Raw genomic sequence first — 26404 nt, 5'->3', positions numbered from 1 at the left:
TGAGGACGAAATGAGTTAAGACATCTGAATTAAAGCACTTAGAATAATGCTGGCCTATAACACACAATATATTTTAGCTGTAATTAATAACATTTTATAAAGTTTTTAAGCTGTAGAAAATTGAAGTGTGACATTAGTCTTTGGTAACTTTCTCTAAATAAGATCGCTAGTAAATTCATTGAAAATATCTTGGGTAATCTTGTTGCAATGAAGTACTTTGGATATCCAAGTAGGTTTTCAATAGTATAACATATCTGAACTATCTGATCTTAAAATTGCCAAGGTTACAGAAAAACGTCATCATCTGCATAAAATTCAAGTTATTCTGTATTCAATTCTGAGATTACTTTTATGTGCAAAGGTTAGAAATGAAATTTTCCAAAATGTATAAAAAACTTGGGCACTGTTTCCCCCCTCCAAATACCATTACAAAATAAGACTAGAAATGGACTTTCAAATAAGAAAGCACAGAAATTATTTCAGGGATTTTTTTCTTCTTTAAAATGCATTTGAGGGACTTCCCTAGTGGTCCAGTGGTTAAGACTCTGCCTTCCAATGCAGGATGCAAGGGTTCGATCCCTGGTCTGGGAACTAAGATCCCACATGCCGTGGGGTGTGGCCAAAAACTTAAAAAAAAATGCATTTGAGACTAAGTCCACCGTTACAGGTAGTTTTGAAAAATAGGCCTTTAAGGTAAAACTGACTAGCAAAACATATTCTAATTATAATTGCTACCACAATTCAAAATGAGTTCCCAGGTCAGTAACAAATCCTTTATTTTGAATTAATGACTAACGTCTATTAACAAACCAGATTAGCCTCAGAAAATTATTCACTTTTCTAAATTTATTCCCCATCTTACTAGTTTCAGAAAATCTTTGTCCTATTTAGAACACCAAGCACATAAGTCAAATTATAAAATTTAATGCTTTCAAATTAACAGATTTCTAAAAATTCCAAAACAACCCCTAAAATAGTTAGGGTAATTAAATAAACATCCAACTAGGACTTCCCTGATGGCGCAGTGCTTAAGAACCCGCCTGCCAAGGCAGGGGACATGGGTTCAAGCCCCGGACCAGGAAGATCCCACATGCCGCGGAGCAACGAAGCCCGTGAGCCACAACTACTGAGCCTGCGCTCTAAACCCGTGAGCCACAACTACTGAAGCCCGCGCGCCTAGAGCCCGTGCTCCACAACAAGAGAAGTCACCGCAATGAGAAGCCCGCGCACCGCAACGAAGAGTAGCCCCCACTCGCCGCAACTAGAGAAAGCCCGCGTGCAGCAATGAAGACCTGATGCAGCCAAAAATAAATTAAAAAAAATCAAAATTAGACTATTCAAAAAGGTACTTAAAATAATACAACAATATAGGAGGAAAACTATGATGAGGTATATAAAAGCAGTGTTTTAAACATATTAGGAAAAACAATACCTTTTAAGTACTTATTAAGAATGTACTGCAACCCATAAAATACTGTTTCCTCATATTTCACCTTCCTTATTTTGGAGTTTTCTGTCTTCTTTTCACGGCATTCAAAGTAGGAATAAACTTTGCTTGTATTGGGTGGGTACTGTTTATAGTGAGTAACCTATATGAAAGAGAAAATACCTGAATTAGAAAATACCAGAAGAATAGAATGTAAATTATGATAAAAAGAGCTTGAAATTATTTAAAACCAGAGAAACTATAGCAGAAATACAAATCAATAAATTGTTATTTTATAAATAGTTCCTGCATTCACAAATATATAGTCTGTACCAACTGTGTATCAGGCCCTGCTTCAGATGCTGAGGATGGGGAAGTAAAACAGACCGACTAGGCCTTCCTCCCATAGGGCTAGTGAGGGCTGAGAGATCATAAACAAAATAATTTGAGCTAGATGGATGCTATGAAAAATTAAAAGAAAATGATGGACTAGAAGGGGCCTGGGAGACTAAAGAGGAGGCCAAGAAGGCTTCTCTGAGATAGTAACATGTGAACAAGATTTACTGACGAGGAAATAGGAAATATCTTGACTTCAGGGACGGAAGAGAATGAAGACCACTGTGGTTGGTGCTTAGAGAATGGGGAGCGGCACATGGTAAGGTCAGAGAGAGAGAGATGCACAGACAAGATCATGTAAGGCTCACAGGCTACCAAGGAGCCTGAATTTTACCTGAAGTGCAGTGGGAAGCCATTAGCATGCTTTAAGCTGGAGTGAATATGATCTGATTCACCTCTGACAAGGATCAGCTTGGCAGAGATGGAGAATGGATTATGGGGTGACCAGAGTGGACACAGAGCATTAAGAGGCTACTGCCAAAGACTAGGTTAGGTGAGAGACTGGCTCAGTATCTTTGGAGAAGTAGGCTGATAGATTAGATTTGGGAATAAAGACGGGAAGGAATTAAGGATGTCTCCTAGATTTTTGGCTTGACAACTGAGTGAATAATGGTGCCATTTACTGAGATGGGGAAAGCCATTGGAAGGACTGGGTAAGGAAATCAAGAGCTTAGTTTTAAATATGTTAAGTAAACACTAACAAAAAGTTTCATAATATTCAAAATTAAAGTGACCTGCCAAAAGGGAGCCCTTAAATCATGTTGTTTTTCAGCACTGCTTTGACTTACATTACTAGAGAAAATAGTTGTACAATAAATTTAAAATTACTTATAAGATGAAGAGAAAAAAAACAAATTTCTCATAATATCCTCAGCTAACATTACCCCTAAAAATGTTTCCTCAAGTGGCATAGCCTTCCTGCAACTAACAGAGTACTGCCAGTACTTAAATATATGTGTGGTAAGAACAGAGGCACACAGGAAAATGTAGCTCTTCTAATAAAACTTAGTTTCACAGTTAGTTATGTGGTTGATTTACTTCATGAAAAAATAAGCTTCTAAAAACTGCAATCCCAGATATCCCTGTATAACAGTTCAAGAGAGGTATGAGAAATATTTAAGTTGCATAGAATCTTTCTGTGACAGCGAAGTATAATTTTCTCCTGAGCTTCTCTGGATTTCCCATAAGGGTGACGTGATATATTTCCAAGAGCTTTCCTCCCACAATGGGATCACACGACCAAAGGCAACTACTACTAACCACCTTTTACAGTTAATCACTAAGAAATAATCACAAGCCAACATTTTAACAGCACCATGTGTATGGAAGAGCACGTGGAATAACAGACTCAAAGTCACAAACTAAGCTATGTTACCTATGTAATATCTAAGGGCACTCATAAGAGGAACTTCCATTGGCTAAGACTCTCTGCCTCTTCAAAGGTGATGTGTCAGAAACAGCAAAAATCATAACTGATTCTTTCTTCTTTTCAATATTATTCAAGATTTGTCAAGCCCTGGACTTCTGTTGCCCCAGAAAATAATTCATTGCTATTTGGCTTTTGAAGTAATAACTTCAAAATACAACTTAAGGATTTTTGGATTACATTATTTTGGTGAAGGTGATAAATTGTAAAACCAGCCATTATCATTATGCTGCCTCTTCCCTTAAATCGGGCAGAGTTCCTGGCAACTTGTACCTTTTTTTGCCGCAGCTTTAAGAGAGATTTCATAAACTGACAAAAAGGATACCAGTTTCTGGTATTTTTGTTTTGCAAGATACTCTACAATCATTACTGACCTAATCCAATCTTCCTAGGAGGTATGTTCATGATTTACATGCAGGATTTTATTTCTGTTGCCTGAGTTTTTCCTATAATTTATAATATAAAACTTACTGGAAAAACTCTATCCTAAGAATGAACAGGTACTCTCTGACATACAAACTGCAGCAGGACCACGTGTCTCACAAGGCTTAGGCTGCTGCTGTGACCATACTTAAGTGCCTGTTCAGAAGCGGTGAAAGAGAAGCAACTATGAAAAATAGGAACAGCTCAGAGGAAGACACTGCGTAGCTAAAAGTCCAAGGCAGGACTAACTTGCCCATAAGATTCTCATCTATCCCCAAATCTTTTCCTCCAAAAAGCCCCAAATTAAGATTTGTTATTCCACTACTAATGAGGAAGCAAGCTCTTCTTTAAAAAAAGCTAACTTGGGTGCTTAATCATCATACATGAATTATACAGCCTCTTATAACTTTTCTAAAATCAACTTTCACCCATCTTAGATTGTAAGGGACATCTTTCATATTTTATAATATGTAGTAGGTCTCCAATATTTATTAAATTAATGCATGAAAATGTGCTGAGTTCTAGATAACCATTTTTAAATGACCTTTTGAGAAGCAACCCACACTGGACGGCACATTTCATAACTAACATGTGATGTGGTTTAAACTGTAAATTGCTTAGGGATTACTTTCTTGTGCTATACATTATCTTTTCCAACTAGGGCTCAATTGACAACATCATCCATTTTAATCTGCTAACAGGTAAAATGTTCAGAAATGTTAAAATGATTCTCTGCTGTAGTTTGTTACAAACATTATCTACATAGAAGGGGAAGGAAGAATGGAACAGAAATGAATCTTTTAATGATCCGGTTATTCTGAAACTGATCAATGGCTATCCCAGAAATAACTGAAAAAAATGACCTGTCTCTTTTACAAAAAAACGTTCCAAATGCTTTTTAAGCACTGCAATGGCTAAGGCCAGCCCAAACGCACCTTTCTCTAGCTGGCTTAGCACAATGTAGATATAACACAGTAGATAATTTTACTTTAAACCATTTTGAAAACATAAATGGTTAACACTTAAGATTAAGTGTCCTTTTCATTTGTAACAAGAACCCAGGATAAAAATAGAAGAAACAACCACATTCACCTATTTCCTTAGTTCATCAATATGTATAATAAAGTATGAGATTACAGAAATGAGTATGTATCTTAAATGCCTCTCCTTTGGCCCAAATTGTCCTGATCCCTCTGGAAAGGATACAAGTGAAAACAAAATTCCCACGTGTTGTCATGCACTTGGACACTATCCCATCTACTTGCAAAACACCTTTCTCTAGTGCCTAGACAGCCAATTATCCTTGCTTCAGTTCTAGAAAAAATAAATCAACAATATCCTGCTCTCTTCCACCAATACATCTAAAGCTGTTAGCTCCCTACTTTAACTGGCCAACAGTATGCAAGTACTGATAAGGATATGCATGTAACATTCTCATGTAATTTCCTAATAAAAGTGTAATTTCACTACTTCTAGACTCAAGATTACCATTTCTGTCTCCTCTTCATCTAAGAAGATAAAAAGCTGAAAATACTAAAGAGGCTATAAGGACCACTAAAAGTGTAAGGAAAATGAAACTTAAACGACTAAATTGTGAGTGTGCAATACACTACTTATTTTACTGTATTGCTGTAAACCACTGGTATAAAACATATCATCCTGACTGAATCCTCTTGAGGGTTTTTTTGTGGGGAAGGGAGGGAAATGAAATATCTTACGCAGGTGATAATCTTCTTAAAAGGTTTTATATTCGAAATGGGATAAAATACACCAGTCTGACCTGAAAATGTACAGGAATAAACTTTACTAAATAGATGCAAATTCTGATAGTGGTGTTAAGTATGCCTTGCTAGCAAATTAGAAAACTTTAAGGTAACCACTCTTACCTTTCATCCCAGGAAATTGATGTTAAAGCAATTTACATTCCTTATATATAATGGCTAGAGGAACTACAAACGAAAGAAGCTTGCACACTGTTTTGTAATGTTTAAACCATTTTGAAAATATAAATGGTTAACACTTAAGTGTCCTTTTCATTTATAACAAGAACCCAGGATAAAAACAGAAGAAACAACCACATTTACCTATTTCCTTAGTTCATCATTATGTATAATAAAGTATGAGATTACAGAAATGAATATCTATTTATTTAAATTTATTTATCGTATTTATTTATTTTTGGCTGTGTTGGGCCTTCGTTGCGGTGCGCGGACTTCTTATTGCGGTGGCTTCTCTTGCTGCAGAGCACGGGCTCCAGGCGCACGGGCTTCAGCCGCTATGGCTCGTGGGCTCTAGAGTGCAGACTCAGTAGTCGTGGCCCATGGGATTAGTTGCTCCGCTGCACGTGGGATCTTCCCGGACCAGGGTTCGAACCCATGTCCCCTGCATTGGCAGGCGGATTCTTAACCACTGTGCCACCAGGGAAGCCCTGAATATATACTTTAAACGTCTGTTTTGTTTTTTTTAAAAGTTGGACCAATCAACCTCCGTTTATATTTCCCATTTTCAATAAAATAAGTTACTACATTAAAAAATCTGAAAATTATTTTAAAGATTTAGTTAAGGACAAAGTTCTAGAAAACTATGCATGAGACCATTCTAAAATCACTATTAAAAATACTCAAAACACTATAATTGAACTAAGAGACCACAAGAGGAGCACAAGTAAAAATACCCTTGATAGCACTATGATATCCTTGCAATTGTGTAGATTTCCACTTTAAAATTCCATTTAAAAGACCACTTGTTAAAGAAACTTGGTTCTACTTTAAATAATAACCCACCTAAATTATCATAAGTAGAATCTTAAACCAGCTGGGAAGGAAAGTTCAACAGAGAACTTAAGTAAAATGGGATTCTCCAAAATACTTTATTGGAATATTTAAGAAAAAACAAAAAGCAACAAAAACCACAACAAAAACCAAAATCTGAAAACATTATGCTTTAATCACTATATTCCAAACTACCATGCTGCTCAAGTAAAAACGAAAATTTATTCTGTGAAAGTGGAGTTTCCAGTCTGACATGTCATCTTTTAGGTGTCCTGGCTAACAAAGCTTGTTAGCAAAGTATAATCCAGTTTATTTCATATAATTTGGAAACTAGGGGAAAGGATATTTGCCGGATTTCTCTTTAATCACTCTTCCCTTTACTAATGTGTGTGAGTTTCAAATAAAATTAACGGGTCAGCTATACATGCAAGCGTCCAATAGCCATAGTAAGAGAATGTTGTGTCGCTTCTCTCTCAACAAGTTCTCCAAGGTTAACTACAGTTCCTTTAACACCTCGTGTTTCACTTTCCTTTTCACAGAAACCTCCCAGGGATCCTAATGGAATAAGGGCAGATCGGCCTTTCCAAGAAGAGGTACGGAGCGTGAGTGATCACCAGGAGCAAGGGAGTCTGAAACGGAGGCCAGTGGAATGGGACGGGGGATCCAGCCGGGCCACAGGCACAGGAACGTGGCTGGCTGCTCTGGCATCCCTACTAGGACTTCGCCCACCCGTTCCTCGGGAAGGGGCGTACCTGCCGGCTAAGGCGTGAGCGCGCTCGACTCAGCTCCGCGGGGGAAACCCCACTTCTCAAACCCGGCTCAGTCTTTCCACCGTGGAACCCCAGGGGCCGTTACCTAACTGACCCGCTCCTCGGGCGAGCCCTCGCTCAGCCCGGCCCGGGGCCAAAAGGCCGTGCTCCTGCGGAAGGCGTGAGCTCGGCCGGTGACGCCCTAGCCACCCCGGCCGCCGGCCCGCTGAGCCGAGCTGAGCCGCCCCGAGCCCCGGGCAGCAGGCGAGCGGCACCAGCTCGGGCCCGCCTCAGCCCCTCGCCGCGCCCCCCCCAACCACGCACCCCCAGGCCCCGCCTCCTGCCGTCTATCCCTCCATCCCTCCTCCATCCGCCTCCTCCCCACTGCGGCGCCAGCCTCACCTGCCCCTAGTAGCCGCCGCCGCCGCCGCCGCGCCTTCCCTCGGGGCCGCCTCGCGCCACGACCCCAGCCCGGCCGCCCCTGCCCCGCAGCCTCGCGCTGGTCCCCGACGCGCCCTCTCTTCCTCCGTCACCTGCCCCCGCCCCGAGCTTCTACCTTGTACGAGTCGGTGGCCAGGAGGATGTTGAACTCGGCTTCTGCCGCAGCATTCATCTCGGGCCGGAGTGTAGGGGCCGCGCGCCGCGGGCTGCCCGGCGCGGCTGCGAGGAAGGAGAAAAATGGGCTTCACCGCGCTCCGTTGCTTAAGTCACCGCTCTGTCGGAGAGGGAGGGTGAGAGGAGGGGGAAACGGAGCCGGGAGGAGGGACCAGAGGAGGGCAGGCCTGGGAGCCGTGACGCGGCGGGGGAGGCGGCGCGCGCGCTCGCAGTCTAGGGACTCCGGCGGCCTCCTCACCCCGACTCCCCGCCCCCGCCCCATCGCCCTGGCGGGGACGCGAGGGGCGGGGCGCGGCCGCGCGTGCGCAGCGCGCAGGGGGCGGGGCGGGTAGGACGTGAGGCACGCTCTCTTCTCGGAGACGCCCATCCCGGGAAGCCTGAGGCTGCGAGGCCGCCCCGGCCCTTGACCCGGGCGCCGGCTTGGCTTTCGTTTCCCTGCCCGGCGCAGTGGGGCGGGGCCGAGAGGGGGCGTTCCCAGCCTCGCCACCTCTGCGATTAGCCGGTTCGCCCGCCCCGCTGGCACCTTCCTATCCTACCCAGTCCTGGCCCGTTTTCTGAGTCCTCTTGAAGTCACGCCACCCGGCTAGGGGACAAGGAGCCTCCCTCTGCCCGTCTCTCCGTCCCCCTCGCGCACGTACTCACCTTTGTCTCTGGCTCGGATTAAGGATCGAGCCTTTTGCCTCCATCCCTCGTGTCCCTCCTGGTCCTCCTAACCCTCGCTTTAAAATCTGAAGAGCGGCGGTGAGGAATAGGTCTGGGGGTCCCCTTTAATCTGACGCATCGACTCCGCTTTCCTCCGGCTCTATGGCTGAGCTCTTGATCCTTTGAGGATGTTTAGACTGTCCCCGAGAAAATAGACTGCGCCCAAAGTCGGGGGTTGAATTCAATCCTCACAGATAATCAAAGGACAAGACCTAGTTGAATCTAATATTGCCGAGAAGTAAACGGCAACGAGCCAAGTCTTTGACAGGGTGTGAGACTGACGTTTGTCATCGTTGTAATCGCTCAATCTTGGGAAACGGGTTGGCAACCTGGAAATAAAAAAACGAGTGAAACGACGTCGGATGACTTCAGCCAAATGCGGACCATCTATTTGCGCAGTTCTCATACGTGGTTGCATTTTTGCGTAAAACTAAGATTCCCTTTGTCCCCATGATCAATAGCTGTTTTTTTGTTGTTTGTTTTTTTAAGATTTAGGTTTTACAAGATACAAGTAGCTGGGAAAAAGCGATTTAATGAAAACCAGTACGGGAACTTTACAGATTGTCATTCAAATTAGTGAAAGTCTCATTTTATGGGGGTGGGGGGGTCGGGGTGGAGGCTGTGAATTGAGAGTTTCATTGCCCGAAAACTGACACCGCTTCAATTAAAAGCAACTTCAGTCCAGACAATGTCACGGAGTCAGTACAGATTCCTGACAAATGCCTCCATCTATAGGTAGATGCAGCACAAGCAAAGATCACAGAAGTAGTGAGATATCCCTAGGCACTCAACAAGGTAGTGAGATATCCCCTAGACACTCACCAAGGTAGTGAAAAATGCTAATGCATTTAGAATTATTTTCAACAACAAGGTTTAAGACAAACGAGGCTTTTTTGGTTGACCTTACGTGTGTTTACTAGGGGAAATTACTTTTAAAACTATTTAAATAATTGAAATATAAAAAATTTTATTAGGGGAGATTCTGTTACATTAGTTTAAGCAGTGCCATTAAAAGAAGAAAAATAATCCTTTTTGCTCCTCTTAATTTGGAGCTTTTTTTCCTTCATTCATTTTAAATTTCTATAACCTACTTTACTTAAATGATAAATGCTTTTTGCTTAGCTTCCTGGAATCCATGTATGTATATAACTGACTATTGTTCTATGCACCTTATGCAGGAAAAAAAAAAGAATTCTGATTACAAAGAGGGCTTTGTTTATGGTAGCATTTTTTTAAAAAAGCAAAATAAAATTTGAACTGCATTCTTTGAGCTGAAGTTACAGTTTTAAGGTGAAAAGCCTTAATATCAGTGCAAATAAAAATGTTAATATTACACTGCTTGTTAAACGCAGAAACTCATAAAGCCTGCACCCATATTAGCAACTTAAACCCTCACAGCAGCCTCCAGAGAGGAAAATGAAGGCATGTTACCAATAGAAAATGACCATTTGTCTAAGGTAGAATTAGACACACTCTATATGTAACTACATGGTTAAGCAGGAACAATTTTGAGTTAGTCAGGATTTACAACTATGAAATTATCACCAAATACAAAGTCAAGGTTTCATTTTGAAATGGCCTTCCCGAAGGACAATTTAACAGCTAGCATTTAGTATGTTTATCTAGTAGCATATAAAAGATCTGAGAAACTGTTTCTCATAGGTCCCCGCAACCTGACAAATAATGACGAAAACAGACTCAAATGGGCCCCCTCACTTTGTTCAAAGTCCTGGATTAATCTGCCACTCCTACCAAACAGCCCGTCAAGCTTGGTGAATTGGGCATCCAGCTCCTTGTCTATCCTCCTCAGAGAGCTATGAAAGGCCTGTGACTCATACATTTGATCAAAGTGGGTTTTCCTGCACCACCCTGTTTCCACACACCCTTCCAGACAGCCTTTGGTACACTTTTGTATTTCAAAGTTGCCTCGGATATTCTAATCAAACCTGAGTTCACCTCAGTAATAACACTGGAGAAGTAGGTGTGGGACTCACCCACCCGGAACGCCTGACAATGGTCCTATCCATTACCCTACATAACTTTCTCTAGCCTAACCAAGGAGCAAAAGCTGTCACGAAGACAAATGTAAAAGAGGAATTTTTAAATTAAACTTGAACCTTTTTCTTATTCAAACTTCCATGGCCCTTTGGGGACACCCCAGAGTTCTAATTTTGTAAGGAAAAGGTCTCATCTACAGAAAGACATGGGTCTTTGTGAATCTGATTATCAGCGCTGCCCACCCCTGATTCAGTTTGCTGGGTCCTCTACGATCACATAGAGACGCACAGAAAACTGCTGAGACTTCGTCTAAAAGTATAGAAATGATACAGTAAATGTAACCCACATACAGGAAGAATTAGCACACATACATGGATTGTTCATAGACCTTCCATTACAAAATGTTCTGGTACACTTTCTATGGTCTTGTGGTCTGACTGTGCTACACTCTTCTAACCAACTATTTTCCTGGGCAAAGTAAGGAAAATGTGTACATGTTATGATGCTATGAGTGGGGATTTGGATGTCATAATTACTTATAAATTTTGCTGATGGCCACTTTTAGACTCAATGGCCACAATCAATGACTGAGAGAATGAGACTGTTAGGACTATAAAAGACTGTCAAGATACTTTCATGCAGCGTTTCCCTAAGAGAGTTTTTATCACTGATGGTAGTATGTGGTACATATCAGTGGTACACAGATATGCATTTTTATTTCAATTATTATGTATGTATTTTATTTTTTTGCGGTACGCAGGCCTGTCACTGCTGTGGCCTCTCCCGTTGTGGAGCACAGTCTCCGGACGCGCAGGCTCAGCGGCCATGGCTCACGGGCCTAGCTGCTCCACGGCATGTGGGATCTTCCCAGACCGGGGCACGAACCCGTGTCCCCTGCATCGGCAGGCGGGCTCTCAACCACTGCGCCACCAGGGAAGCCCTATGTATTTATTTTTAATGAGTTTTAGAAAAATGTAACTAGCACACAAAACTCAATTTTTTTCTTGGGAATCATTACTTAGGATGAAGCCAAAGTTGATGGGCACTTGGACTGGTGAACTTTGTTATTTTCCTTGCCTTTCCTAACCTGTCAGCTGCTTTCATATCTTCAACAGAAGACTGGTTTCCTTGAAGAAGCTAAACAGAAAAGGCTACATACTGTATGATCTCATGTATATAAAATTCTAGAAAGGCAAAACTAGTGTGAAAGAAAGTGATTGTCAGAGGTTGAGGCTAAGGGAAGCTGACTGAATGCAAAGGGGCATGAGGAAACTTTTTGGGGTAAAGGAAATGATATGTGTGATAGTGATTACACAACTGTTCACATATGTCAGAATTAATTGAAGTCTATACTTAAAATTGGTGAATTGTGTATATATTATATCTCAAGAAAACTAAAGACTGGTTTTCTTGAAATCATTTAAAATATTTTCCCCCTCTTTTCCCATTCTGTTTTCTTATGTTTCCATTTCCATGTTCCCATTTTACTTTACACGATTTGGAGATAAGCACCATTTTGCTCTCCTTAGAGAAAGGATAGTTGTTAGAACAAAAAAACTTACAATTTGTATGGAAACACAAAAGACCCCAAATAGCCAAAGCAATCTTCAGAAAGAAAAACAGAGCTGGAGGAATCAGGCTCCCTGACTTCAGACTATACTACTGATACAAAGCTATAGTAATCAAAACAGTATGGTACTGGCACAAAAACAGAAATATAGATCAATGGAAGAAGAAAGAAAGTCCAGAGATAAACCCATGCACCTATGGTCAACAACTCTATGATGAAGCAGGCAAGAATATACAATGGAGAAAAGACAGTCTCTTCAATAAGTGGTGCTGGGAAAACTGGACAGCTACCTGTAAAAGAATGAAATTAGAAAATTCTCTAACACCATACACAAAAATAAACTCAAAATGGATTAAAGACCTAAATGTAAGACCTGATACTATAAGACGCTTACACGAAAACATAGGCAGAACAGTCTCTGACATAAATCGCAGCAAGATCTTTTTTGATCCACCTCCTAGAGTAATGAAAATAAAAAAGTAAACAAATGGCACCTAATTAAACTTGAAAACTTTTGCACAGCAAAGGAAACCATAAACAAAATGAAAAGACAACCCACAGAATGGGAGAAAATATTTGCAAATGAAGTGATACACAAGGGATTAATCTCCAAAATATTCAAATAGCTCATGCAGCTCAATATTAAAAAAAAAACCAAACAACCCAATCAAAAAATGGGTGAAGGATCTAAATAGAAAGTTCTCCAAAGAAGACAAACAGATGACCAAAAAGCACATGCAAAGATGGTCAATATCACTAATTACTAGAGAAATGCAAATCAAAACTACAATGAGGGCTTCCCCGGGGGCACAGTGGTTGAGAGTCTGCCTGCCTATGCAGGGGACTCGGGTTCGTGCCCCGGTCCAGGAAGGTCCCATATGCCGCAGAGCGGCTGCGCCCGTGAGCCATGGCCACTGAGCCTACGCGTCCGGAGCCCGTGCTCCGTAACGGGAGAGGCCATAACAGTGAGAGGCTTGCGTACTGCAAAAAAAAAAAAAAAAACTACAATGAGGTATCATGTTACACCTGTCAGAATGGCCATCATCAAAAAAAAAAAAATCAACAGTAAATGCTGGAGAGGGTGTGGAGAAAAGGGAACCCTCCTACACTGTTGGTGGGAATGTAAATTGGTACAATCACTATGGAGAACAGTAAGGAGGTTCCTCAAAAAACTAAATGTAGAACTACCATATGATCCAGCAATCCCACTCCTGGGCATATATCATAATTTGAAAATATACAGGCACCCCAATGTTCATTGCAGCACTACTTACAATACCCAAGACATGGAAGCAACCTAAATGTCCATGGACAGGGGAGTGGATAAAGAAGATGTGTTTCATGTATACAATGGAACACTACTCAGCTGTAAAAAATAATGAAATAATGCCATTTGCAGCAGCATGGATGGACCTAGAGACTGTCATATTGAGTGAAGCCAGACAGAGAAAGATAAACACCATATGATATTGCTTATATGTGGAACCAAAAAAAATGGTACAAATGAACTTATTTAGAAAACAGAAATAGAGTCACAGATGTAGAAAACAAACTTATGATGACCAGGGGGCAAAGGAGGGATAAATTGGGAGATTGGGACTGACATATGCACACTACTATACATAAAATAGATAACTAATAAGGACCTACTGTAGAGCACAGGGAACTCTACTCAATACTCTGTAATGACCTATATGGGAAGAGAATCTAAGAAAGAGTGGATATATGTATATGTATAACTGATTCACTTTGCTGTACATCTGAAATTAACAGAACATTGTAAATCAACTATACTCAAAGAAAAATTTAAAAAAAAACAAGAAAGGATAGTTGTGTTGAAGTTGCTGAACATTTATAGAAGCCCAATGTCAAAAGGAGTTTCTTGCTATTGAGTAGGAAGCAGGAAAAGGAATACAATTAAGTTCAATAGGAATATAAAAACACCTAGTATATACATAGTAATGTACAAAGAAGCATGAAGACTTCAAAAAGAAATGTCACATTTGTCCTCTGTTCTTTTCCAAAGCAGCTATGAAGTGACTGGGATCTGGAGTTGGGGGAAATAAAACAATACAGGTAGCTGATTCATAATTCCTAGTATATTCAGCATTGGACTGTAAAATCGAGGTAAAACTGCATATAGATATGACCCTTAAATACAGGAACAACTTGTAAGGAACAATCAAGGCCTGGATAAAGATCAACCACCTTCCACCCAACGTCCACACCCTGGACTTTTTCTCTACCAAGAACTGCTCCACCCGTGAAACTTTACATTGCAGCCTTGCTTTCTCTGGTCAGTATATCCTGCTTTTCTCACTCACTCACTCACTCTCCTCCTGGAACTTTGTTGCTCAGCATTTGGCCATAAGACTTCACTTTCCTCCTTATCTAGACCTAGCCCTGTTCCTTCTAGCGTCAGCATCATCTGTGGCCCCCTTATTTCCTAGTTGGCCCTCAGATCCTTACCTTTTTTGCCCTTAGAGTATCCCGGCTGCTGAGCACCAGTAGGAAACATCACACAGCCATGAATCTGTCATCCACAGCAGGACAATGTGGTGCTGCCTGGCAGTCCTTTTATAACCCCCATTCAGCAGTCTTTCCCATTTTGCTCAGCAGTGTTTTGAAATGTTTACCTCCTTCCTCAAACTCTTTACCCTCAAACAACTGTCTCCCTCTTAGCAGACGATAGAGTCCCCTATGTAAGAAAAACCAAGGTCATCGATAGGAACTCCCTAAACTACCATAGCTATGAGAGCAGTGGTCTGTCTTTTTTAGAAGTCTATTCTCGGAGCCACGTGTAGTGCAAGGCACACAGCAGGGGCTTAGTAAATATTTACTGGCTGAATGGAGCTATTTCTATCACCAGCAAAAGTAGGATGGACCTTGTGGTAGATTATATCATCTGCCCATGTTCAAACTCCCTCTCTTTTGCATTGTTCACCCGTATTCAAAGTCCCTCTTCCACATCGTCGTGCTATTAAACTCAGGCATGACCACAGGAATTGCTTTAGCCATGAAATGTGGACTGAGCTGATAGGCAACACTTCCCTGCAGAAGCTTTAACTCAGGCGTCGTTGCCATTCTCTCTTTTCTTTCTGCCACCAAGACTGCAGGGTTCCAGTTGGGGGCTGAGCCATGATCCTAAATTCTGAAATGTGGGTGACACCGAACCAAATCAGAGCCAACAGGTGCTGGACGTGTAATGTGAGTGAGAATCAACCTTTCTCGTTGTCAACCGTGATGATTTTGGAGGTTGTCACCACAGCATAACTAGGATTATCCTGACAGATATAAGCTTCTACACACGTTTTCTTCTTTCTCCAGGCTCTGGGAAAGATGCCCTTCTCTCTGGCCCGGGCTAATCTCCCTCACCTATGCTCTGGATCCACCTCCTGCCCCTCCCCCCGCCATCTCCTTAGGTCCAAGGCTTTTTAAGTGTTCTGTTCTGCTGAGCCACACCTATGATACATTAGACGCTTGTATAAGAAGTCATTGTTCTAGATTTCCTTTTGTTTCTCCAAGTCATACCAACCTTGTGGGATAATCAAGAACTTGGGAAACAAACAAAATGGTTTAGTATTTACAGTCTTCTCTTCCCCTTCCAAATTATTACAGCTCCTCCCTTCCCAAGGTTTCAAAGACACTCATTTCAATGCATTGACCACTCTTGGATTGGGGGTCATTCTCTCTGCTCTTTGCTCTGACGCATGGTAGCCTCTTCTAGCCTGCTTGTCATCCTTCTGCAGCCACATGCCCTGCAGTTGTGCTCATGCAGTGGCTTTGTACTTCTGTAAATGGTAGTGCTGGGTAAGGCTCTTGGCCCACTAGTGATTACAGCTCATAATACACCTTTAAAAAGAATTCTGGCTTTCATTGTCCTCTCATCTCAAATACTTGGGACAACTTTCCAAGGGCTTACATAGAGGGTGTTGGGATGGTACCACCCTGTTTCAATAAACAGACCTCCCCTCACTTTTCTCAGATAGGATACTTTCGGTGCCAGGAGTGACACTATTGCTATTAAAGGTGGCTTAAGGAATAGGGGCTTAATTTCATCTACAACAGGAAGTCTTGGGGTAGGTTTTTCAAGGGTGGGTTCACTAACTCAAAAATATCGAGATTCCTGGCTCTTTCTTTTTTCCCCCTCTGTTATCCTCAATATTATTAAAGAAGTGTCTTTGTCACACAAGTCACAAGATGATTGCCACAGCTCCAGGTATCATGACTTCACACAAAAACATGCAGAAGTGAGAAAAGAAAGTGAGGTTTTGTTTCATGTGCACGTCTCTCTTTTTATTAGATGGAAAAATCTTTCCCAGAAGCCCCCAACAGACTTCCCTTGGGCCCTACTGCCCAGAGTTGGATGTATGCCCACACCCTAGATGCAAGGGAGAATGCAAAGGTGAGAATGTTGGCATATTCAGTTTCTGGAATAGGAGGAAAGCTCCACCGTCAAGGAAGAAGGGGGTTAGAAATGGAACTATCAATACCATATGACCCAGCAATCACACTCCTGGGCATATATCCAGAGAAAACCATAATTTGAAAAGACACATGCACCCCAAGGTTCATAGCAGCACTATTTACAATAGCCAAGACATGGAAACAACCTAAATGTCCATCAACAGAGGAGTAGATAAAGGAGATGCGTTACATATAGACAATGGAATATTACTCAGCTATAAAAAAGAAAAAAATAATGCCATTTCCAGCAACATGGATGGACTTACAGATTATCATACTAAGTGAAGTAAGACTTACAGATTATCATACTAAGTGAAGTAAGTCAGACAGAGAAAGACAAATATGACATCATTCATATGTGGAATCTAATTTAAAAAATGATACAAATGAACTTATTTACAAAACAGAAACAGACTTATAGATATTGAAAACAAACTTATGGTTACCAAAGGGGAAACACAGAGTGGGGGAGGGATAAATCAGGATCTTGGGATTAACATACACATACCACTATATATAAGACAGAAAACTAATAAGGACCTACTGTATAGTGCAGGGAACTCTACTCAATACTCTGTATATGGGAGAAGAATCTCAAAAAGAGTGGATATATGTATTATATGTATAACTGAATCACTCTGCTGTACAACTGAAACTAACACAACATTGTAAATCAACTATACTCCTATAAAATTAAAAAAAAGAAATGACTGTTGCGTGGGTAATGACAATAATCTCCTTATCACTACCTGCTAGAAGTCCAGGTGCCTCAGGGATCTCCCGTCACAGAGTGAATTCATTCTCTCTCTACATGAAGGAATCTGTACCTAGACTTTGCCTCTTCTGTCTCCTTCCTTATTAGAGGGTAATAATCTCACCATTCCAAGTAGTTCCATCATTCCTAAAGTTCTCGTCATAATTTCTTCCAACAGCCCGAGGCAATCTTAACGTCAGTGGAACCCTAGTGGCCTGCCTGGTACTCAGAAGCAACCCAAGCAGGATATGTAGGTTAAAGTCCTGTTTCTGCCACCCATCCTCCCATCCTTCCCCCACCCTCCCCAGTTTTGCTACTTTAAAGCAAGCAAAGCCACATTTATTCCCTATGCAGGCTCAGAAAAATGTGTGTTGGCTAGCAAAAAATGTTTATACTTTTTTCCAGAGTGATTATGAGTATTTCTAAGGAGTAATCACTAAACAATGACCTACTCTCATATATATTTATTCAACTACTCTCATTACTTTATAATCTTACATTATGTGCTCACTGTATCATTATACTGAATCTAATACAGTATTGGCTCTTATATTGTCAATAATAGTTTTCAGTTACCATCTGGATGCTTTAAATGTATTAATGCTTAGACTTTAAAAAATTAAGAAGAGTTTCTATTCAATAAATTGTTATCACTATCATTTCAAAGCATTTATTAAGCATTTCATTCCATGTGGTACTATTCTAGCTAGTATATAAACAAAAGAAGGCAATACCTTTTGCCTAGAGGTTGAATAGTAAACATAGGAATTGTAATTGATTTAGTTAATGTAAATATTCATAATTTTCACTGATAAAGAAGGAGACCAAGCTCAGCCTGGGCTCAAAGAGATGGCTGCATCTTAGAAAGGCCTTTATTCCATTTCCTGAGTACTTACTATACTCAAGATCTTCGTGGGCTTACAGAGAATATGATAGAAACTCTGCCTTCTAGGGGCAAACAATCTTATGGGGAAACCCAAGAACTAGTTTTCCCTCCTTCTGAAGGTCATTTCACATCACTTCAGAAACCGTACTTTAGCCTTGCTCTGCTGACATCCCACCCTGAACCACTGCTTACCTGCTGTTCTTAGGGCCCAGGATACACAGGCTGCAGCCCCCTGTGGGCTGATGGTACCCTGTCTACAGGGTCCTCCATGGAAGGCAGAGAAACACTGGACAGACGTTACCTCTTTAAATCCATGTCCCTTGTCGAGCACATCATCCCATATAAAATCTGTATTAGGATGCAGTTACACTTAGTTGGCTGTAACAGAAACAAACAAACAAACACAATGGCCTAAATAATATTTAAGTTTACTTCTTTCTCTGAGAATAAGCAGTGCAGAGATGATAGAATGGTTCAGGAATCCACGCTCTGTCTTGTTTTGTCATCCTCAACGTGAGGCTTTGATCCCATGGTCTGAATTGGCTATTTCAACTCTGCTCATCAACTTTGCATTGGATGGCTGCTGTATGCAGAACAGACTGTAAGGGGTAAGAGAGTAAGTGAGGAACCCAACTAAATGACCACTGTAGTACACATGAGAAATGGAAGTGGCTTGGACTGAGATCGCAGGAATGGAAAGAGAAAGAAATGGACAGATCTGAGATATCTGCAAGTAGAGTTAACAGGCCTTGTTGAGACATAAGATGTGTGTGCAAGAGAGGAGGAGATGGTTGAGGGCTGTGTGAAGAGTGGAATTGATGATTCTTAGGCTTTGGCTTTAACTGCTGGGTGGTTCCATTAAATGAGTTGTGGACAACTTCAGAAAAAATTTTAGGGGAATCAAATTAGTAAGAGTTAAATTTAGGCAGTTAAAGCTTGAGGTTTCTATTAGACAATTATGAGACGACCCGTTTGTCTACTGAGTTTTTTTGTTTGTTTTTTTGCAGTACGCGGACCTCTGACTGCTGTGGCCTCTCCCGTTGCGGAGCACAGGCTCCGGACGCGCAGGCTCAGCGGCCATGGCTCACGGGCCCAGCCGCTCCGTGGCATGTGGGATCTTCCCGGACCGGGGCACGAACCCGTGTCCCCTGCCTCGGCAGGCGGACTCCCAACCACTGCGCCACCAGGGAAGGCCCGCCTACTGAGTTTTGACTACTATCCGGATTTCTCCTTCCTGTGCCCTGATACCTACATGGATACCTGGTCCCCAAATGCTTCCATAATTAGAAAGAGTTGTGTTGCTCTCCGTTCTTCAGTTTTGTTTCTGGGGTTTCCTGGCCATTTGTTTCAGACCAGTCTTTGTAGATCTCAGTTTCCTCAGCTTCATTCTGCCTGGTGCTGGTTTCCTGTCCCCAGAGTGAGTTCTGATCCTGTGTTTCTATAGTCACAGGGTAACTTGAGACCAAGTCTACACAAATCAAGCTGTTGGGAATAGACAAATCGTTTTTTGAAAAGAAACAATTTCTTTCCAATTCTTGCAAAATTTCATCGTCTATAATTTTCTTCTTTTGGTGTTGTTCATTTGTTGGCATATGCAAAGAAATAAAATGCATTTTTAGAAAATGTCCAAACACTAAATAAATATTAGTAAGTTGGATATTTACTACTGATATTTTCTTATTTTGAGAATAAATATCTATTGCAGATGAAGAGAGAGGCAAAAGAGAAGCTACTATGTTTTTTTTTTTTTTCCCAACGATCTGTGACCTGCTCACTGTACATCAACTACATTATATAGACTTTCTGTTGTTAATTTCGTGCTCCATTTTTTTAAACATCTTTATTGGGGTATAATTGCTTTACAATGATCTTTATGTAAAAAAAATAGCTTAAGGGTATCTCCATGGTACTAGAGCTGGTCCAAAAGTAGTTCCATTAGGTTGCTGAAAGCTGATCAACCTATAGGGGACTGTGAAACACTAACTAAACCGACAAACAATAGACTGGTCTCCTCAAGGGAAAATTTAATACATTGCCATGTGAAATAAACCCGACTTAACAATGGGATCCTGTTATCTGTACAGCAGGTTCCCTCTAAAACCAGTTTACGTGTTAATAATTTGCTTGACAGATACAGAATAGGACACAGAGTGTTAGATGCTCTCAAAAGATATCTCCATTAAGTCATCTAAGTCTGGGAAATTAGCTTTCTTTATTCTGAGGATACTTTTATCCAGATTAGAGCTCTTGGTCTTCTAGAATCAAAGCAGCCTCCTCTTGGAGAGTATTGGAAAACAGTGACAAATTCCACAGGTACCATTTCAACGTGACAGGCAAGCTACAGTGCAGTTGGAGAGAAGGAACAGTTTCATTTTATATTAGTGGCATTTGAGCCATGTCTTCTTGACACAGGGATTGGTCATTTCCAACTCTACCAACAACACATCTGTAAGTTGTCTCTTCAGCTATTGGTATTATGATTACATTCTGTTTTCACTTTCAGGTGATGACTTTTTCCTTATTCTACACCCACATTCTGGATATTCTAGTGTAGTCCTTCATGTGCCAACAACATTCAACTTTTAAGAATGACTTTAGGGACTTCTCTGGTGGCACAGTGGTTAAGAATCCGCCTGCCAATGCAGGGGACACGGGTTCGAGCCCTGGTCGGGGAAGATCCCACATGCACGGATCAACTAAGCCCATGAGCCACAACTACTGAGCCTGCGATCTAGAGCCCATGAGCCACAACTACGGAGCCCACATGCCACAGCTACTGAAGCCCACGTGTCTAGAGCCCGTGCACCGCAACAAAGAGTAACCCCCTCTCGCTGCAACTAGAAGAAGCCCGCGGGCAAGCAACGAAGATGCAACGTAGCCAAAAATTAATTAAAAAAAAAAAAAGAATGACTTTAAAGCTGTGTGCCACAATCATTACGTTTACTAGGAATTCACAAGGCTCTTCTCAATGAAATTATTCAAACTAATTAGTGATGTGTGTGAATCTACTGAAATGTGATGACTTACATAAATTGGGAGGGAATAAATACCCCATGGGCGCCTTGAATTCCAATTAGTAAATGGATATGTGTTCAAAATCAATGAGGAAATAAATTTATACATTTCACACTTATTTATCCTATTTGTTTTTACCCACTTAGAAGAAGTTTATATTATTTTTGATCTTGCAACAAAGGCTGTGCTGCTGGAAATATAAAAGTGGAGAGCTGGAAAATTATGCCATACATTTGATCATATAACTTTTGTACATGAATTAAACTTTTTAAAATTAAACAAGTATTGAACACATAAGTTATCTAGAACATTTATAGAATTCAGAAGTAACTAGGGTAAAAAGTATAAGCTGATTTTTATGTTCTAGATTGTTATTGATATAAATCTGTTTTTTAAACATGAATGAGCATTGACTTTTCTAAAATACTATTTTCTCCTTTAATTTTTCAGTGCCATAAATTACACAGAGTGATTAGCCAATAGTGGACTGACCTTCTTTACCTAGAATAAACCTTACCTTGCTCATGTTGTATTATTCTTTAATATATTTCCATATTCAATTTGTTACTCTTATACGTGGGACTTTCACAGGTATGTTCAGGAATGATATTAGCCTAGAGTTTTCTTTTCTTTTTTAATACTATATCCTTGTCTGCTTTTTTTTCTTTTTCTTTTTTTTTTTTTTTGTGGTATGCGGGCCTCTCACTGTTGTGGCCTCTCCCGTTGTGGGGAACAGGCACCAGACGCGCAGGCTCCCCAGCCATGGCTCAAGGGCCCAGCCCCTCTGCAGCATGTGGGATCTTCCCGGTCCGGGGCATGAACCTGTGTCCCCTGCCTCAGCAGGCGGACTCTCAACCACTGCGCCACGAGGGAAGCCCCCCTTGTCTGCTTTTAATATTAGAGTTATATTAATCTCCAAGAATGAGTTCAGAAGCTTTGCATATTTTCCAATGTTCTAGAAAATTCATACAACATAATTTCTTGTTAGAATTCTTCTGTGAAAGGACTTGGCCTGGTGCATTTTCATTCTTTTTTAATAACTTTTCTATTATTGAGAAATTCAAACATATACAAAAATAGAGAGGATGACATAATGTAACTTGATGCTCCCATCACCCAGCTTCAACAATTGTCAACTGACAGTCAATTGTTAAATCTAGTACAGGCATACCTCAGGGATACTGTAGGTTCCATTCCAGACCACTGCAATAAAGCAAAAACTGCAATAAAGCAAGTCACATGAATATTTTGGTTTTCCAATACATATAAAAGTTATGTTTACACTATACAGTAGTTTCTCAAGTACGCATTAGCATTATATCTAAAAAAAAATGTATGTACTTTAATTAAAAAAACTTAATTGCTAAAAAATGCTAATTATCACTTGACAACACAGGGTTGTCATGAACCTTTGATTTGTAAAAGGTTTTGTGAAGTGCAATAAAGCACAGGGCAAAAAAATGAGGTATGCTTGAATTTTAAATATTACTTCAAAGCAAATTCTAGATGCTACATGATTTCATGTGTAAATATTCCAATATGGATCACTAAGAGATTAAAAACTCTTTATGAAAACATACCACAGTACATTTATCAAACAAAATATATCAATTCCTTGAATATATTGCCTGAATATTCCAAGGAATATTATTCTTTGAATAACAATAATTCCTTGGCTATTTGAATATATTCCTTAATATAATCAAATCAGTATTCAAATTTCCAGTTGTCTCCTAAATGACATTTTACAATTTGTCTGTTTGAATCACAAATAAGGTCCACATCGATACTAAAAAACTACAGTCATCAAAACAGCATAGTACTGGCACAAAAACAGAAATATAGATCAGTGGAGCAGGATAGAAAGCCCAGAAATAAACCCACGCACCTATGGTCAATTAATCTACGACAAAGGAGGCAAGACTATACAATGGAGGAAAGACAGTCTCTTCAATAAATGGTGCTGGGAAAACTGGACAGTGACATGTAAAAGAATGAAATTAGAATATTCTCTAACACGATACACAAAAATAAACTCAAAATGGATTAAAGACCTAACTGTAAGACCTGATACTATAAAACTCTTAGAGGAAAACATAGGAAGAACACTCTTTGACATAAATCACAGCAATATCTTTTTCGATCTGTCTCCTAAAGTAATGGAAATAACAAAAATAAGCAAATGGGACCTAATTAAACTCAAAAGCTTTTGCACAGCAAAGGAAAGTAAAAACAAAATGAGAAGACAAGCCACAGAATGGGAGAAAATATATGCAAATGAGGTGACTGACAAGGGATTAATCTCCAAAATTACAAACAGCTCATGCAGCTCAATATCAAAAAAACAAACAACCCAATCAAAAAGTGGGCAGAAGACCTAAATAGACATTTCTCCAAAAAAGACATAAGATGGCCAAAAGGCACATGAAAAGGTGCTCAACATTGCTAATTATTAGAGAAGTGCAAATCAAAACTACAGTGAGCTATCACCTCACACCAGTCAGAATGGCCATCAAGAAAAAGTCTACAAACAATAAATGTGGGAGAGGATGTGGAGAAAAGGGAACCCTCCTACACTGTTAGTGGGAATGTAAATTGGTACAGCCACTATGGAGAACAGTATGAATGTTCCTTAAAAAACTAAAAATAGAGCTACCATATGATCCAGCAATACCACTCCTGGGCACATATCCAGAGAAAACCATTGTTCGAAAGGATACACGTACCCCTATGTTCACTGCAGCGCTGTTTACAATAGTCAAGACATGGAAGCAACCTAAATGTCCACTGACAGATGAATGAGTAAAGAAGATGTGGTATATATATAAAATGGAATATTACTCAGCCATTAAAAGGAATGAAATAATTTGCAGCAACATTGATGGACCTGGAGATTATCATACTAAGTGAAGTCAGTCAGTCAGAGAAAGATACGTATCATATGATATCGCATATATGAGGAATCTAAAAAAAATGGTACAAGTGAACATATCTACAAAACAGAAGCAGACTCACAGACTTAGAAAACAAATTTATGGTTACCAAAGGGGAAAGGAGGTGGGGAGGGATAAATTGGGAGTTTGGGATTGACATATACACACTGCTATATTTAAAATAGATAACCAACAAGGACCTACTCTATAGCACAAGGAACTCTGCTCAGTATTCTGTAATAACCTAAATATGAAAATAATTTGAAAAAGAATACATGTATATGTATAACTGAATCACTTTGCTATATACCTGAAACTAACACAACATTGTTAATCAACTATACTCCAATATAAAATTAAAAATTAAAAAAAACAAACATTAAAAAAACATATAAGATCCATGTATTGGAATTGTCGATATATATATTTTTAAATTTATTTAATTTATTTTTATTTGTGGCTGTGTTTTGTCTTCAGTGTTGCTCGCGGGCTTTCTCTAGTTGCGGTGAGCAGGGGCTACTGTTTGCTGAGGCGTGCGGGCTTCTCACTGTGGTGGCTTCTCTTGTTGTGGAGCGTGGGCTCTAGTCACGCGGGATCAGTAGTTGTGGCACGTGGGTTTAGTTGCTCCGCGGCATGTGGGATCTTCCCAGACCAGGGCTCGAACCCGTGTCCCCTGCATTGGCAGGTGGATTCTTAACCACTGCACTACCAGGGAAACGCTGTCTGATATATTTTTAAAGTCTGTTTTAATCTTGCTTTTCTTTTATAGTTTTTATTCTTTCAACTTACTTGTTGAGGAAATTAGGTTGCCATATAGTTTCCTGTGGTCTGAATTAGTTTTATCCAATAGAAATAAAATGAGAGCCACATGTGTAACTTTAAATTTTCCAGTATCCACAATAAGAAATGTAAAAAGGGACAGGTGAAATATATTTAAATAATATATTTTATTTAATCTAGTATGTCCAAAATATTATCATTTCAACATGTAATCAATATAAAAATTATCAAGCTATTTTACATTCTTTTTTGGGGACACAAATCCAGTGTTGCATTTTACATTTATGTCACTTCTTAATTTGGACTCAATTGCTCAAAGTGTCACATGTGACTCATAGCAACAGTACTGGACACCACAGGTCTGGCTTTTGCTGAATGCATCCCTGTGATGTAGGTTCCCGTCTTCCTCTAGACTCTGTATTTCCTGTCAATTGGTAGCTCCTTTAAATCTAGAGGCTTGATCCTTAAATGTTTTATTTAGTCTCTTGGCAAGACTACGTCATAGGTGGTATGTTCTTCCATCAGGAGGCACGTATGTCTTGTGTTCACTCCTTTTGTGATGTTGACAGCCATGGAAGCTTAATGTTTACATCTATTAATTCATCTGGGGGTCATTCACTCTATTAACTCATTCGATCACTGTTTTTCAGCTCTTAGCAGAAATATGTCTATAGAGGGAAACTGCCCATCATAGACTATTTGGGTATCTGGATATATAGTTCATACAAGAAAAGCAAAATAAATGCTTGATTCTGCTTTTTTTATTAGCTAGTTTTCAAAATAATGAGTTGATTTTCTAGTATTCTCCAACTTAGACCAATACGTTTTATTATTATTATCTCTTCTAGCTATCCCATTGCTGTATATTAAAAAAAAAATCACTCGAGCTTTAAAAAAATGTTCTTTCTCTCAGTTTCTGTGGGTCAGGACTTCAGGAAGGACTTACCTGGCGCTCTCGGCTTAGGGTCTCAGATGGAGGCTGGAGCTGGATCAGTGGAGGGCTGGCACAACTGAGGATGGCTGGGCTTTCTCCCTTTTCTGTATCTCAGGTCCTTTTCATGTGGTCCCTCTACATGCACTAGGTTGGAAAACTCTCAATGTGTCAACCTTAAGGCAACCAGATTGCCTACATGGTGGCTGAAGGCTTCCAGAGAGAGTATTTTAGTGAGTGAGATGAAAAGCTGCATTGCCTTTTAAGACCTAGCCTTGGCAGTCACACACCATCACTTCCACAGTCCTCTCCCTCATGGGAGTGATGATTAGCCTTCTGGTCATGACTTATTTATGTATTGCATAATGATATTACCACAAGTGAGCAGCTGAGAACAACACGTGTCTATTAGCTCACAGTTTTTGTGGGTTAGAAGTCTGGACATGGCTTAGCCGGGTCCTCAGCTTCGTGGTCTCATGATACTGTAATCAAGGAACTGGTCAGGGTTTCCGTCTCACAGGAGTCTTGAGTGAGGAAGGATCCACTTTCAAGCACATGTGGC

General features: G+C 40.4%; 1 protein-coding gene and 2 long non-coding RNA genes across 3 annotated transcripts in view; 1 reads left to right on the top strand and 2 right to left on the bottom strand.

Moving 5' to 3' along the window:
- Positions 1–7201, top strand: part of LOC137228883 (uncharacterized) — a 33178-nt gene extending 25977 nt beyond the window's left edge. The window contains exons 3-4 of the long non-coding RNA XR_010945396.1: positions 5148–5233; positions 6982–7201. This is a non-coding gene — a long non-coding RNA (uncharacterized lncRNA). The remainder of the gene's footprint in view (positions 1–5147; positions 5234–6981) is intronic.
- NAMPT (nicotinamide phosphoribosyltransferase) overlaps positions 1–7997 on the bottom strand; it is a 37073-nt gene extending 29076 nt beyond the window's left edge. Inside the window, exons 1-2 of the mRNA XM_067745958.1 lie at positions 7748–7997; positions 1433–1589 (exon numbers count right to left, since the gene is read on the bottom strand). Of these exons, the coding sequence (XP_067602059.1) occupies positions 1433–1589; positions 7748–7804 (214 nt within the window). The 5' untranslated portion in view covers positions 7805–7997. The remainder of the gene's footprint in view (positions 1–1432; positions 1590–7747) is intronic.
- Positions 5775–7304, bottom strand: LOC137228881 (uncharacterized). Its single transcript, XR_010945394.1, has 2 exons — positions 7195–7304; positions 5775–6053 (listed from the first exon to the last, which is right to left on the bottom strand). It is a non-coding gene; the product is annotated as an uncharacterized lncRNA (long non-coding RNA).
- Positions 7998–26404: the final 18407 nt, after the last annotated feature.

Source organism: Pseudorca crassidens, chromosome 8 (genome assembly GCF_039906515.1).
Source record: "Pseudorca crassidens isolate mPseCra1 chromosome 8, mPseCra1.hap1, whole genome shotgun sequence".
Classification (NCBI taxonomy): domain Eukaryota; kingdom Metazoa; phylum Chordata; class Mammalia; order Artiodactyla; family Delphinidae; genus Pseudorca; species Pseudorca crassidens.
Note: the sequence above shows the minus strand (reverse complement) of the source record. Positions and strands in the feature narration are given on the sequence as shown.